Genomic DNA, 17515 nt, shown 5'->3' on the forward strand with positions numbered 1-17515 from the left:
AGATTAAAAAAAAGGATTGGGTTATTGAACTGTCAAATATTTCTTTTTAAAATGATAAAGTTTGTGATGCATGTCCATTTGGAAAACAAGTAAAAAGTTCTTTTAAATCAAAGAAAGTGATTTCAACTATTGCACATTGACTTGTTCGGACCTATTGATGTTATTAGCATAAGGGCAAAGCATATGGTTTTGTTATTATTGATGATTACTTTAAGCATACTTGGTTGTATTTCTTTGCTCATAAAGATGATGCATTGCATGCTTTTGTTAAACATTGTTAGAAAGTGCAAAATGACAAAGGGGTTTCAATTGTTAGCATTAGAAGTGACCATGGTGGTGAATTTGAAAATTGTGAATTTGAAATATTTTGCAATAAACATGGCTTTGATCACAATTTTTCAACCCCTAGAACTACACAACAAAATGGAGTTGTAGAGAAAAGATAGGACATTGAAGGAAATGGCAAGAACAATGCTTTGAGAAAACAATTTGTCCAAATACTTTTGGATTGAAGCTATAAACAAAGTCTCCTTCATTTTAAATAGAGTTTCCATTAGGCTTATGATTTCAAAAGCCCCTTATGAACTTCACAAAGGAAGAAAACCAAACATTTCACATTTATGGAGTTTTGAATGTAAATTCTTTATTTTAAAAAATGGAAAACACACCTCCGAAAAGTTTGATGCTAAGAGTGAAGAAGCTATTTTCTTAGGTTATGCAATTAATTCTAAAGCTTATAGATTATTTAACAAAAAAAATTAGTTATAAAAGAATTTATTCATATTATTTTTTATGAGACTAATGTTGCACCAAGAAAGGTAGTGTATGATGATTATGTAGATGATATTACGGAGAAAATGAAAAAAATGAACTTCAAGAACAAAGAAGATAAAGAAAATTAACAATTTTTTATGATAACAAAACATTCCTCATTCATTAATGCCTAACTTTATTAATTAAGTGTGTAGAATAAAGTAAATTCCCTCAATGAGATGAATGATTAAAAGCAAGATCATATCATAAATAGGCTAATCAGTTAAAGTGAGAAAAATGGAAAGAATTTGTGAAGACAAGGATTTTGTAACTGATTATCAAAAAGCTTTATTCAGTTAAGGAATGGCTAGGCTATAAGTTAAAGCAGAACAAAAAAATGTTAATCAGTTAACACTAGACTTAACTGGTTAAGAAGGTGCTGGACAAAGCAAAGTAGAGGTGTGCTAATCGGTTAAGACATGGGGTTAATTAGTCAGAGCACAAGACTTCAAGATTCTTTAAGCACTAAAATTCAAATTCAAAGTGAAGGTGACGATTGAATAGAACTAAAACGAAGGAGTGCAAATTCAAAAAAAATTTAATTGATTAGAGCTGGTGGTAATCGATTAAGGCTAAAGAAATTAAAGCTCTAATCAATTAAGGGGAGAGTTAACCAATTAGAGGAAGTTTGCTGAAGAAGAGAAGCCTGAAGACAAAGATCTTTTAATTGGTTATAATCGAGAACACAATAGTCAGATAGTGTAAGGCAAAAAAGTTGTAATCGGATAGAGCTACTTGTAACCAGTTAACAGAACACTATCTGCCTATTTGAAAAGAGCCACTATAAGATAAAATAATGGCTAGAAACTATCTCTAACAGCTACAATCAGTCTCCCAAGTATTTAAAGCCTCTCCAACAATCAAAAATCACATAGCAAAGCTAACAATAGTGATTTTAAGCTAAAAACATCCAAAAACTTTCTCTTAACACTTGTATTTCACTCTTATCTTTGTAAGAATGTTTGTGCTGAAGTTTGTACAACTTAGATCAATAAGTTGTTCATTTGTACCTCCTTTTATCTTTTATTTTTTGTTTACTTAGAGTGTGCAAGACACTCTAAGGGATAGTCTAAGTTAGGATAAGCTTAAGACTTGTTGCAAAAGAATTGGAGCTTGGGTTAGAAGCTCACCTTGTAAAAGCTTGGTGAAAGCTGTTAATTCCACTGGTTTTAGTGAAGTTGGGTTGAAAATCCTTAGTTAGGAAGATCAAAGAAGTGGATGTAGGTCAAGTGGGCCGAACCACTATAAATATTGCGTTTTGTCCACTTTTCTTAATCTCTCTTCACTTGTTGTTTGCTAATCTCAACAAGTTTTCAAACCATCCATTTTAAATCTTCTAAAAGGATTTTAAATTTCAAGAGCTCCCCTCCAAAATATTTTTAAGTGCTATTCACCCCTTCTAACATTCCTTTTAGGACCAACAATAACATCCCTCAAGATGAAATAAATAAACCAATGAGTGCTTATATTTATGAAAATGGTGTTTGGGACCTTCAAATGGTGTCAGGTTTCATCCCATAAGAAGCAACAAATTGTATCTTGGCTCAAAAACCTTCTGGTCTAAATGCATGCAAAGATAGAGTATTTTGGGCAGCAACAGAAATTGAAAAAAATTACTATTGAATCAGCATACAACTATATTGCAAGCCTCATCGATTTGATGGAGAATTGGATTTAGAGATTAATTTGGAAGTGGCCTGATGCTAATTCCACACGTACTTTTCTTATGGTTGGCATACAAAGATTGTTTTTTAACTAGCTTGGAATGGTCACATCGTCATTTTTCAAGAAATTCCTTTTGCACTATGCAATATAGAAGATAAGTAAGTTATCCATGTTATTCGCGATTGCCTTTTCACTAAAGCTGTTTGGGATTCTTTTGTTCCTGTCGATCTTCATGGTCTTTTTACAACTAGATTACACTTGGTTGGTTTTACCAAAATCTTAGGGGGGGGGGGTTTTCTTGTCTTGCAATACCCATGGCGGTGTGTCGTTTGGTATTGTTGTGTGGTCTTTTTGGAAGTGGAGGAATGAATCAATATTTAACCACCACAACATATTTGCCTCTAGAAAGATCATCCTCATTAAAAAGTATCTTGAAGATACTATTCATTCTTGGTCATACTTTATTCCCATAGATGCTGGTGTCAATAGATCCTGTGTGGAGTTATTGATTAGATGGTCTCCATAAGCTCAAGATTGGGTGCTAATCAACACTAATAGAGGTCATTGAGCTCCATGCCATCAATCCATTACAAGAGGTGTTTTTCTTTACCATTTTTGGAATTCAAAATGTGGTTTCTTAGTCAATCTTGAAAACTGTTCTGCATATCGAGCAGAATTATGGGGTGTTTATTGAGGTTTGTCAATGGTATAGGATGAGAGATGTTGTAAGGTGATTTTGGCTATGGATAACAAAACTGTTGTAAAAGTGATTAAAATGGAAACAGATGAACTAAATGCTAATTTAAATTTGACTTTGGCTATTAAAGATTTTTTGAGGAAAGAATGACAAATAAGTATCATTCATGTGTATCGTGGATCCAATCGTTTGGCAAATTTTCTTACGAATATGCCTTTTCAATATCCCTTTGGCCCGAAACTTTTCAAGGATCCTCTGAGGGACAGTGCTTCAATTTTATTAAGCAATGTTATGGGAATTTCATTCCCACGCGTTATTTTAATATATATGTATTATTTTTATTTCCTTCTACAAAAATAATAACATTGATGTAAATGTTTGCTTTTTGGGGTTAAAATCTCACCTATGGATACTAAACTTTTTATTTTCACTTTTAAAAAAATAGCTCTTTATCAACGGAGTCATTTTCGTCGATAAAAATCCATCAATAGTTACTGATGAAATACCGACCAATTGCTGAACAACAGGTGACAAGCATGTTACCAATGAAATATCGACGGATCATTAATGGAATTTATCAACAAAAGTGGATCCAACGATAATTGGTTGGAAATAGTTTGGTGCGAAATGAATAGGAAAGGTGCCAACAATGCCAACTAATCATTCTGTCGATAATGGTTTTTACTGTTGGAATATATGGACGGAATTGCCAATAGAAATTTGTTGAGAAAGGCCTTATTATAGTGTTTTTGAAATTATCGACTGAATTTCTGTCAATAATTTTGAAATTAAGAGGCCCCATGTAGCGTCCCCCATTTCACTCTATTCCTATCTCTCTATTTGCTCTCTCCCCCCCTCCCCCACCACAATGTCTGACCCCCTTTTGCCTCCTCCGTCTCCGAGCCAAGCCCACCTCACCGCTGGTCTACTCCTTGCCAGTTGAATTTGCTACCCTTTGACATCCCAGACCTTGGTACCCATAAACTCCTCAAAATATGCATTAAAATTGTTGATGATTGTGTAGTTATTGTTGTTTGATTTGTGTAAAAAAGAAATCCATGGTGATTTGTGTTGTTTATTGTGTGAAAAATAATTGGTGATGTGTATTTGTTGTTTATTGTGTTATTTGTTTTTAATTGTTTTTATTATCATGATTTGAATACAGTAAAAAATTGGTGCAGTAGTTGTTGTTGTTTGTTTTATTGTGTTAAAAAACTTGGTGATTTGTGTTATTATTGTGAAAAAAATTTTCCTTGTGTATGTTGATGATGTGAAAAAAAAAACAGAAACTATGAAATGTAACTAAAAATGTATTTGTGATGATTCAGAAAAAATATGTAAATTTTCATTAATAATTAATAATTAATTAAATTGTAGAGGCGTGGCAGTGACAAATGGAGAGATGAAAATTATGCACCTTCAATATGCAGATGATACATCGTTATTTGTCAAGCAAGTTTGGATGAGCTTTTAAAAGTGAAAAGATTTCTACGTTGTTTTCAAATTGTCTCTAGAGTAAAGATAAATTACTAGAAGAGCAGTTTGATTGGTATTGGAACTAGTAAGGATGATGTGGCAAATTGGGCGGCTAGAACTCATTGTAAGGGAGACTGTCTTCCAATTAACTATTTGGGATTGCCTTTATCATTAATCCAGAATGCTTTGAAAGTATGGCGTCCTTTGATTGATAAAGTGGAGTCTAAGTTGGTAGGTTGGAAAGCTAAGCTTTTGTCGCGGGAGGAAGAATTACATTATTGAATTCTTTCATTAATAGCTTACCAATTTTTTACATGTCATTATTCAAAATGCCTTGTGAAATCAAAGAACTAGATAGGATTCAAAAGAGATTTTTGTGGGAAAACTCTTATAATAAGAAGGGGGTGCATTATGTGAAGTGGAGTGATGTTTGTAATGCCAAAGAGAATGGAGAGTTGGGTATTGTGGATTTGAAGGTTAGAAATACGGGACTTTTGACAAAATGGATAATGGAGGTCTGGGAATGAATCAGAGAGTCTATGGAGGAAAGTGGTGGCAGCAAAGAATGATTACCAATCAAGAGCCCTGTTGCCTGACCCAATTGTAACTCTTAAATCCTCAAACACATGGAAAAATATTATTTCTCCTCTCATGCCTACTGATAAATTTTTCTTGCAAGTTTCAACTACCTTTCGAATGGTTTTAGGTGATGGCCGATCAATAGCCTTTTGGCATGGTAAGTGTCTAGATGATACATGTTCGAAAACTCAGTTCCCGACAGTGAATAAGGAGGGGAGAGTACGAGATTTTGGCATACAATCAGAACATGGATGGTGCTGAAAAATTGAGCTTAAAAGACAGCTCTTTGAATGGGAGTATGAACAGTGGGCGAATCTTTGAGGTATCCTTCGAGAGATTTCAATAGATGATGAGATTAAAGATGGCTTAGTCTAGAAGAATTCTACAAGTGGTATATATTCTTCAAAGTCCATCTGTAGATTAGCATACCGTCAAGAATCTGTATGTAAGGATTTGTGGAAACAAATTTGGATTGGATATGCACCTTATAGAGTTGAAACTTTTGTATGGCAGCTAATGTGGGAACATGTGGCTGTTAAGTCTGAATTAATACGTAGAAACTTAATTAGTGAAAATGAAGCTGTGTTCTATGTAATAAAAGCTTAGAAACAGTTCAAAATTTATTTTTCACATGGGAGAAGGCATGGAAGGTGTGGGGCATGTGGTGTTCTGACCGGAAGGTTAGTTGGGTAACCTTGGCTGATCCAAACGTGTTCTTTTTACCTTGGGAAAAATTATGTGTTTAGTGAGATGGATCTAAAGTGTGGATTTTAGCTTTTTATGTAATTACTTGGTCCATACGGTTGGGTCGTAATAAGGTTGTTTTTAATAGAAAAAATTGGAATGCGGTACAGCTTTATGATTTAATCAAGGTATGAGTTGCTTTATGGAGTAAAGCTAAATGGCTAGAATTGGTTGAGACTATAGAAGATATTTTCAGAAATCCACAATTAGTATCTATGGCACGACCTATAAGGAAAATTAACTAGAAGGTGGAATGGCAAGCCCCGCAAATTAGTTGGGTAAAACTCAATGTAGACGTTGCATCAATGGAAAATCCAGGACTGTCAAGAGTTGGAGGTGTGATGAAGGATCATAGTGGTAGTGTGATTCTAAAATTCTCAAGAGCAATAAGAGAAGCGTGCTGAAATTATAGCCATCTTGAAAGCATTTAGAATATTTGACATGACGGGACAGCATGACTCCAAACTTTGAGTTGAAAGTGAAACGAAGAACACGATAAATTTCAATTTCTTGAATACTAAACTTTGGCGCTTCAAGAAGTTGAATTTTAATCCAATATATGTGTTGTAGGTGATCTAGAGAAGCTTGGGTGTTGGAGTTTGAGGTTAATAAAAATTCTAGCTAGAGATTTAGAAAAGGCAGAATTTGAAACGGGATTGGCCACTGAAGGTTTAATCAATCTGGACTGTTTTGAACTTAGGGCAAATATTGCCTTGGTTCCGGACATAATCAAATATGACGTGGCTGAAATTCGGACACAACGTGAATGCATTGATAATTATCCTAGGTAGGGCACTCCTTCACGGTTCAGAAAACATGTAGGTCAGGTTACATGAAAACGGGAGCAGACGAATATTTTTTTGCGTATCTGGACATCCAAAGCTTAGAGCGGTGTGTTTAATGATGTCCAAGGCTGCTAAGGGTTGGACATCCCCACATTCAGCCTTATTGCAATTAGGGGTTTTATTTATTCATGTATTTCTTTATTTCATTTTCTCGTAAATAAGTCCAATGCTAATTTTAGCTTGGCAATTAGCAATAAAATTGCATATTTACTAAAACAAATTGTAACTTAATTAGGGTCTAAATTAGTAATTATCTAGATAATGGAATAATTAATATTCTTCAGTAAGGAATTAATTTATTTAAAGAATTAATTAAATACTTGAATAATTTGTTTTCTAAGTACTTTGTGTTAATTACATTATAACATTATTTAACTGAAAATAAATTATTAATGTAAGTATACGAACAAAAATCTGAAATGTAATAAAAAAATTGGCAATTAAATTAAATTAAAAACCTAATTTTTTAATTAATTATTTAATTGTAACTTATATAATTACATTAGTAATATATTATTGTAATTTAATTATATAAATTTGTAATTAATAGTGTTAAATTAATAATTAATAATTTATTTTTCAAAAAAATTAACTATGTTAGTAATTAATATTGTTAAATTTCATAAAATTTTTATAATTTAATATTCTGAAGTTTGTGTTAATGTTGTAATGGAATTAGGACAATTTCATAAAATTAAAATTTTGTACGTCTATTATATAAATTATTAATGAGTAGTGTTAAATTACTAATTAATATTATATAATTTCATAAAAATTATATAATTAGTAGTGTTACGTTATATAATTTAATATTGTTAAAGTATTAAAAATTTATAATTTAATAATATAAAAATGTTAAACTATATAATTATATAATTATTATTGTAGTAATTAAGAATTAATATTGTTAGTAACTAATATTGTTAAATTTCATAAAAGTTTTATAATTTAATATTCTTAATTTGAAAAATTGTTATAAGTTAATTCTATAAATTAATATTGTAATGTAATATCGTGAATTTCATATATACTAATAGTAGTAGTTAGATAAAAAGCAATTTTTTAAATCAATCAAAATTTGCATGAAGTAATAGTAGCAATAATTAAGGTGTTTCTTTTACATTTTATAATAGACGACATCATCTGTTTGTTATAATTATCAGAATGGAATGAAATAGATCTTGGATATATTCTCGAGTAGATTCACGTGGATTCATTAGGATGGAATTTGTGAATGGCATCGAAGAATTTATTTTTTTTGTTTTCAATCAACATAAATAGTAGGCTTTTAATTACTGATAAGGTTTAGAAGCACCTTTTCTATAAAAGGTTTCATCAGTGCATACACAATATGGGATTCACATGGTGAATTATTCCATGTTGGGTAATCATCGAGAAGTGGTGATGATAATGTTGAAGAATTAGTTAATGAAGCTGGAGTAGAAAATCTATATGTTTGAATGGTTATGGATGCTTTACATCCAGAATTTGAATTCAATGTCGAAAAATAAAATGACGCAGTGGTTCATGAAAAAGATCCTAATCCAAATGCTTCAACTTTTATTCATTGTTAAATGATGCGGATGCACTTTTGTGGTTCGGTTGCATGAAGCATACAAATTATCAATAGTGGCATAACTATTGAATGTCAAGTCAAAGTTTAACATTAACGAGTCTTGTTTTAATTGTCTCATGCATCTAGTGAAGGAGATATTGCTATCGAGTGAAGCTTTATCAAAAAACTTTTATCAAATGAAGACCAAGCTCAATAAACTTTGACTCGCTTATGTTAAAATCCATGCATGTAAGAACAATTACATGTTATTTTATAAAAAAAATATCAAATTGTCTTATTGCTCAAGTTGTGGTCATCCTCAATATAAACTGAGTAAATCAAGTGGAGGAAGGAAATGAAAATTTTGTATAAGATTTGTGTTACCTTCCCCCTATACCGAGATTACAGAGGCTTTATATGTCAGAAAAAATCATAAAACACATCACATGGCGTGCCACTAATTAATCTACTAATGAAATTCTTAGACATCTTGTTGATGGTGAGACTTGGTAACATTTTAATTGCATTCATCAGTCTTTTGAGGTAGAGCTTCGTAGTGTAAGACTCAATTATATTTAGATGGTTTCAATCCATTTGAGCTGGCTACAAAATAGTATTTTGTGTCCCTAGTAATGCTCACTATGTATAGCTTACCTTCGTGGATGTGCATGAGACAATCATATATCTTTCTTAATATGGTAATCTTGGGGAAGACAAGTTCGAAACAAAACATTAATGTTTTCTTGCGACCTTTGATGGATACGTTGAAAGTATTGTGGGACGAAGGTGTAAGGCACATGATGCTTTTAGGAAACAAAATTTTATTTTACTAGTAACAGTTTTATGGATAATTAATGATTTTCTTGCATATGGTATGTTGTTCGGGTGGAGCACTCATGGATATTTATCATCTTTATTACATGGAATAAGGGAAAAGTTTCATTTGAAGTATGGGAAGAAGCCTTATTTTTCATATTGTCATCGACAATTTTTGCCAATTGACCATCCTTTTCATTAACAAAAAAATAATTTTAAAAACATGTTGAACACAACTCTCCATTTCCTCAATTATCCGTCAAAGAGATTTTGGAATGGTTAGATTCAATTCATAATATCACATTTGGGATAAAGGATGGTGGCCACAAGCTTCTGGGTTTCAGTCAAACTCGTAATTGGGTGAAATAGAGCATTTTTTGGTAGTTACCTTACTAGAATACGAATCTCATTTGTCATAACTTGGATGTGATGCGTATTGAATGTAATGTGTTTGAGAATAAATTCAATAAAAAGAAAAAGCTATCGATACAAGGACTTCACAACAGAAGATGAAACTTTTATAGTTTCACTAAAACCAACATCAACACACACATGGGAATCTCAGAATTTTGTGGCTTTTTCCATTTGTCTCTTGAATATCCCAAGCATTGTGAAATAATTGATTTTCTATTTTCGCTTAACTTGGATTCTTAAAAACAGGATGATTTAGAACTAGATGTGCTATAAGACATTCAGATGGATCATATTTCAATAAACCTTCCAACAGGTCTGCAAGTAAATATCTTGAGATCTCTACATGTTGTGATACCATATTCTTCAAACGATCAAGCTTGAAGGAACAGTGTTTGCATAATAATTTCATTTTAGTAGTTGGTAGGGTAAGAGGATTATCAAGACGATGTGGATTCATTAATGTGTACCCCTAATAATGAGACAAAAAAGAATGAATTCTAAGTGATTGACTTACACGAAATTCAGAATAGAGTATATAATGATCTGTGGGAAGAGATTTTTTTTTGAAAGAAAAGGCTGGATTGCTTTCCAAATTGAATCAAATATTTTTATTTGTACAACAAAATTGCTCATCTGATGTTAACAGAAAGGATAATAATTTGTTCCCTTCACTCTTATTATCCCAATAAAGTCCTTAACTTTCCTTTTTTCTTTCATTTTGAGCACATCTTTTGAACAATTCAAATAAGAGCCTTACCCTTTACTTCCCTTAAATTCAATAATAAAAAAAAAGGTATCGATACAGGGGCTTTAAAACAAAAGATGCAACTTCTATATTTTCACTAAAACCAACATCAGCACGTACATGGGAATCTCAAAATTCAGGGCCTTTGCCATTTCTCTTCTAAGTATCCCAAGCACTATGAAATCATTGATTTACTGTTTTCGCTTAACTTGGATTCTTAAAAAAAGGATGATTTAGAGCTTGATGTGTTGTGAGACGTTCAGATGGATCATATTTCAATAAACCTTCCAATAGGTCTATGAGTGAATATCTTGAGCTCTATACATGTTGTGATACCAACAAGTCTGTGAGTGAAAATCTCAATATGTGGGAGGAGATTTTAATACAGCTCAAAATGAAGAAGAAAAAATTAGAAGATGTGATGTCACAAGGTCAACTAAAGCCTTTGAAGATTTTATACCAAGTATTGTTTTGATGGATTTACTTATGTTTGGTAGACAATTTACATGGTGCAACATAAAAGAAGAGGCTACTTTTTGCAAGTTAGATAGATTTCTTATTAGTGATAACTGGCTACAATGCTATTTGGATATTTTATAAAAATGTTTACCATGTTTGATATCTTACCACAATCTGGTGATAATGGGAGTGAAGGACACAAATTATGGACCAAAGCCATTTAAGGTCTTTAATTATTGGTTAGGAGAAAGAAATTTCCAGTAACTAATTAAAGAAAACTAGGAATGAGGTGAAAATGGGTAGCTCAAGTAGTCTTTCACTTTGTTGGGGTCTCAAAAACTTAAGGCTTTTGGTTCGAAATTGGTAACACAGAACTTTAGGAGAGATTCATTGTAGAATAGAAATACTAGAGGATGAGTTGCATAATTTGGATGCAGAATAGTATTCCATAATGGGAGACTTTGGAAAACGTGAAGTTAGTATGCAAAAAAGAGTAGAATTGTAGTCTTTTTATCAAACTGAAGAACGACAATGGAAGTAGAAGTCAAGGGTCGAATGGGTCAATGATGGAGACATAAATATAAAATATTTTCATGCTATGGCATTGACTAAAAGGAGATCAAACAGAATTGTCAATCTCAAAATTAATGATTAGTTGATTAAAGAACCATTGAAAAAAAAAAAAAGATTACTAAGCACTTCACACTATTGTATGGGAATAGAAAAACAATGAAACTTGTTGATATGGACTTTGGAATACGAAGTTTGAAGAGTGAGTCAACAGAGGCTTTAGAGGCGTCTTTTACTGAGAATGAGGTTTAAGAAATCTTTCATGACTCTGATGGTAATAAGGCGCCTAGTCCGGATGGATATAATTTTAATTTTCTTAAATTGCAATGGAGGATTGTATAGCATGAAGTGATAGAGTTAATGAGACTTTCATTACACTAATCCCAAAGGTGAAGAACCCCATTATAGTAAGTGAGTATCGTCCAATCAGTTTGGTGGGTATTGTTTATAAAATACATGCTAAGGTTTTAGCTAATAGGTTGAAAAAAGTGATAAGAGAAATAATTGGGATGCATAAATTTGCCTTTGCTAAGGTTAGACAACTCTTAGATTGCTCCTTAATAGCAAATGAGATATTGATATGTCACGGAAAAATGGGGAGGGAGGTTTGCTACTTAAAGTGGATTTTAAGAAAGTGTATGATAATGCATGTTGGGATGTTCTTGATTTAATGATGCTTAAAATGGCATAATTGGATCACGGAGTGTGTTGCAATGGTATTATTCTCGATTTTGGTCAATGGCTCACCTATTAAGCTTATAAATTACAAAGAGTGCTTTGTCAAGGCTGCCCATTATCTCCATTCCTGCTCAACATCATGGCTGAAGCTTTTAGTTGTCTCATGATTAAAGTTGGGAAAGAACAGATATGCAATAATATTCCCATTAGTGAAAAAGTTTGAGCCTTTCACACTCTTCTTTTCTATGAGCCTAATCTAGAATGTTTATTGAATTTAAAAAGTGTTAAAATGCTTCCAGATTGTTTCGGGATTGAAAATCAATTCCAAGAAAAGTAACTTTTTTGGAGTGCGTACTGATGCAGACTTATTAAAGAGATAGGCAACAAGAATTCGATGTAACGTCGGCCTTTTCCCAACAAATTATTTTAGCCTCCCTTTAAAGGCCATTCAAGCATCGAGGAAATATGGAAGCTTATGGTGGATTGTTTTGAAGCTAAATTAGATGGGTGGAAAGGTAAAATGCTCTCAATTTGTGATCAAGTTACTTTAATAAAATTAGTGCTGAGTAGTTTACTAATTTTCTTCATGTCATTATTCAAATTGCCTTAAGGGGTAAAAACAGACTTAGACAAAATCCAAAGGAGATTCCTATGAGGGGGAAATGATTTAAAGAGGAAGATAACATTATATTAATTGGGATGCAATTTTCCAACACAAAGATTTAGGTGGACTTGGTCTAGTTGATTTGGAAATAAAAAATCAAGCATTGCTTAATAAATGGCTATGGTAATATGGAAATGAGCGGGATAGCCTATGGAGAGAAACCTTGATAGCAAAGAATGATTATGAGTTGAATGCCCTTTGGCCCGACACTGATGTTACTTGTAAAAGTTCTAATCTTTGAAAAAATATTACTTCACCATTATTGCCTACTGATAATGTCTTTTTGCAGGTTTCAGCAAATTTTGGAATTGTTGTACGTAATGGGCTTTCAATAGTGTTTTGGCAAGATGAATGGATGGTAGGATTCATTCTTAAGAGAAACTTTCCACATATCTTTGCATTGTCAACCAACAAAGATGGTAGGTTATGTGATTTTGGAGAATGGCAAGATAATGTATGGCAATAGAAAATTGAACTTTGACAACAATTATTTGGGTGGGAATTGGAGCAGTGGAGTGGACTTTCAAGTCAGCTACAAGAACATACAATTAGTGATTCCATGCTAGATGGGGTCACTTGGAAGCCTACTACAAGTGGAAAATTCTCTTCTTAATCCTTATGTCGACTAGTGACAACCATACAGTGTGACAGCACAAAGCTTTGGCGCATGGTTTAGATGGGCTACACACCTTTTAGAGTAGAAATATTTGTCTAGCAACTAATGTAAGAAAGATAACAGTGAAGCATGAGCTTGGAAAATGAGGATTGATTGGAGAAGAGCAGACAATTTGTCTTCTATGCAAGCACCACATTTTGTTAGGTGTTTTGAATGGAATTTTAGTTGGGTGACAACTAACAATCCTCAAACTTTCTTCTGGCTATGGAGATCAATCAATTTCAGCGAAGGAAATATAATATTTGAACCATGACCTTCTTTGCAATTACATGGTCGCTGTGGCTTTTACGAAATGGTATGATCTCAATACAAAAAACAGCTTTTACCGATGAAAATTTTCTATCGGTAAAATTTGTTAGCAAATACTGACAGAGTTGTCTCCTATTTGTTACTAAGGGAATATATCGATGGAATGCATTTTGTCAGTATTCCATAGATAATCCAGTGGCGCGAAGCAAATGAAAGGAGCAGCAAGATTACCGACCAAGAAATTCCATTGGTAAAGGAGTTACTGACGAAATTTACAGACCAAAACTATCGACAAAACCTCCAGTTGATAAAGATATGAAAATGTTGACAAAATTATTAACAAAATATCTGTCGATAATGCCTTTGGTTAAAAACATTAGCGATCGACTTACCGATGAAATTTTTGTCGATATTTTTACGGCTTGCTTTTCATAATTGTCTGCCTACAAAACCTTTCCAAAAGATAGTGGAATTTGTATTTCGTTGAGAGTAGTCTTTGCCGTTGGTGTAATTCTACTATTAAATATAGAAATCATCTGTTTCTTTGATGTTCACGGACTTAGGTGTTTGGGAAAATATTCTGGAAAGGTAGCAAGTGGTTGGGTGCTTTCCAAAATCTATTCAACTTGTTTTGCTACAGTGTGAGTCCTTTTTATGGCATATCGAGAGGAATAATCATTGGTTTATGCTTTGTGGAGCTGCCTTATGGTCATTACGGGGGGCAAGAAACAAAATCCTTTTAAAGGGAAGATGTGGGAGATTAAGGGTTTGGTTTCACCAGTTAAACTTCAGTCTTTTCATTGGATTAAAGTGGTGGAGGAGGGGAAAGACAATATAGAAGACGAGATTTGGTGGGCAAATCCGGGAGTTGACTGAAGGCCATATGTGTCAAAGTTGAGGAAAGATCGACGAAAAACAACTTCAAGCAAACTTCTTAACGTTCAACTTGGACGGCTCAGCTAGACGTAAGCAAGATCTTGCTAGCTGTAGAGGTATTTTAAGAAACTCTGATGGTACTTTTATTGTTATGTTTTTTATTGGTGTATTTGATTCTAACTATATTGAAGTCTATACCATTGAAGTGGCATTAGAATCATTTGGCAATTTTGTATGGCTTGGGAAAAGATCGCTAATCATTGAATTAGATTCAACTGTTGTTATACTCTAGGTGCTAAATAGTTGTAAGAGACTTTGGACGTTAAGGAGACTGTTTCAACATATTGATAAGCTGCGTGAAGTCATTGGATCGATGTATTGTTTTTGAACATGTGTTCATGTAAGCTAACCATTGTGCTGACAGTCTTGTAGAAATGGGAGTGAATAGAAGTGAAATGTTTGTAGCTTAGTGCTGATTGGATGATGGTGTTTGATTTTTGTTGATGATGGAAATTTAAGGTATAGGGCTGTTGTGTTGGCACTTTTTATTTTTTTCAAGTTTACGGGTTCTTGTATCAATGTGATTGGTTTTGTGAATCAAGGGTTTGTTTATTGAGAGATTATTTCATGATGCTACTTTGCAAGCATGACTAGTTTATGATCAAACTTTCTTATATTGTTTTGTGATAATTTAATCTTTTAACTTAGCTTAAACAAAAGGCGAAATGAAGGGTATATGTATATTTGGATTGAAGTAAGAGATAAAGACAAGAAACTAACATAATTAAGTAACAGAAGTGAATATTTGATATGTCTAATTAAAACTTATTTAAGTACATACCGGACATTCTCTGGCGAGAACTCTCTTAGAAACATGTGGACGACATCAGGATTGAAATTTAAAAGTAACGATGAGCCCACTAACCAATCTTTGGGAGGATATTTCTGAGTATCAATTTAAAAGGAGTCAAAATTAACCAGTAGATTGTCTAACACAAGATTCTCAGTAGAAATAAGACTCTTTTTTATATACATATTTTTCATTAACAAGAGGAGTAATTAATTGATAAAAACCAATTAATAATAAGGAATATAAGAGGAATTACCTCCATATTTGATGCGATTCTAATAACATAATTAAGAGGTTGGATTTTGTCTGGATAGTGAAATTTTGTCTCGCAAACAGCTGAAAGCTTCATATAGAAAAATAAAAATGTCTTATAAGACTCTTCAACATGTGTAGAACTAGAAAGATAGTATTCGTCCCACACTTCCAGCTTCACTGCTGTATCAAATTGAAGCACAGCTAGGGAGAAAGAATTGATAAACATGAATTTAAGCTAGGTGGCGATAAGATGTGCGAATTTTAAATATGAAATTCGTCAACTAACCAATGCATGATGTTTTGTAAGTGCACTGATGATTTCCCATGTCAGATCTTCCATGCCAGGTAAAATCTTCTATCAAACAAGCTAAAACCTTGGTATGACAAATTGGTAATGGATGAATAAAATTATGTTTCTAAAAAAAAAAAAAACTTACTAATGCATGGAGCACCTAGCTCGAAGATGATCACAGCATTTTTCTTTTTATCCATTCAGATTATTTTTCTTATTAGAAGTAGCACCAAGGGCATATATATATATGATATCAAAAATGAAAACGATGATGGACAGCTAGATCATCAGTATATTTCAATATCACCTTTTAAGTTCTGCCTATTTACAGCTACAGTTAATTTATTTTCAAGAAAAAATTAAAATTAATTATTCTTAGAGCTCATAGGATATGCATACCTCCTCAAATACCCGTTTACAAACACTAGTCTGCTTTAAGAGTTGAATATATTTAAATAGCAACCCTACGATATCCTGCATATGCTCTGAAATTCAATAAAGGGGAAGCAACATTAGTGATGTAATAAGGATGCATTTGGTGCACAGGATGATAGATAGGATAATTATTGTTCTATTTCATTTTTGGTGTGTACTCAAAAGAGAAAATTGGATTGTAAAGTGGATTACTCATCCTCCAAGAATAGAATGACTCAATCCTCTAAAAAAGAAAAGATTATTTTTAATCTCATGAGATTGGATGATAAATGCTTTACATTTCCCATTTCACCTCTAAAACTTATATTTAAAAATTGACTTAAGCTAATGGTAAGATGACAAGTGTCAGTGTTTGTTTGGCTAGCTCAAAATATTTTTTTCCTCATCCTTCGCTGTCAGCCAGCATTAATACCGACGCCGGGGTTGGAGCCCTCCCCAGCGTCGGATCCGACTGAAGAACGGTCAAAATGGAGCTCCCGATGCTGATCCACTTTGGGAGCGACCAAACCTGACCCTTTTTTTTTTATAACAAAAAATTAAATAAAATTATACAAATTTAAATTAAATATATTTTGTTCAAAAAAATTTAATTTTAACAATAAACTTATAAATTTAAATCATATTTACCTTAAGAAAACGGTAATTTTGATCATTAAAAAATTCATCCTATCTTAGTCTTAATTTACACACAAAAAATTAGTATAACATAAAAATCATCTTATTTTACTTTTTATTCTTGCACATGTCAAATATAAGATAAGATGATATTATGTAATCTAAATCCACTTTTTATCTTTTGTTATCAAGGTTAAAAAGACGTCATCGATTCTTACTTCTTACGTTTACCATATATTTATGTACATAAATAATTCCCAAGTTTAAAAACAGATAACTCACTATCATTGGTAAAAGAACATACTAACCATGACCAGCATCAGTAAGAGCAACAATTACTTGAAAGAAAGAAAACTCCGATGTCACCGCATATTCATCAGCTTTCAATCCAGTAGCCCATCCTGCAATTTTCGTACATAGGCATAATTTAATGGTTTTTTTTTCAACTTTTGAGCTACAGAATAATTGGTAACTAGTTCTTCTTTGATCAGGTCTTTCCTTCAGACCTTCCCATCCCTAATAAGAAAAGTTTTATTTTCAAATAATA

General features: G+C 32.7%; 1 protein-coding gene across 3 annotated transcripts in view; it reads right to left on the bottom strand.

The window, feature by feature from the left end:
• LOC18598935 (insulin-degrading enzyme-like 1, peroxisomal) overlaps positions 1-17515 on the bottom strand; it is an 88801-nt gene that overhangs the window by 28608 nt on the left and 42678 nt on the right. For all 3 annotated transcript variants that reach the window (XM_018120656.2, XM_088806071.1, XM_088806070.1), the window contains 4 exons: positions 17277-17369; positions 16318-16403; positions 15628-15714; positions 15363-15466 (listed from right to left, as the gene is read on the bottom strand). In XM_018120656.2, the coding sequence (XP_017976145.2) occupies positions 15363-15466; positions 15628-15714; positions 16318-16403; positions 17277-17369 (370 nt within the window). The remainder of the gene's footprint in view (positions 1-15362; positions 15467-15627; positions 15715-16317; positions 16404-17276; positions 17370-17515) is intronic.

Source organism: Theobroma cacao, chromosome 5 (genome assembly GCF_053813885.1).
Source record: "Theobroma cacao isolate CCN51 chromosome 5, ASM5381388v1, whole genome shotgun sequence".
Classification (NCBI taxonomy): domain Eukaryota; kingdom Viridiplantae; phylum Streptophyta; class Magnoliopsida; order Malvales; family Malvaceae; genus Theobroma; species Theobroma cacao.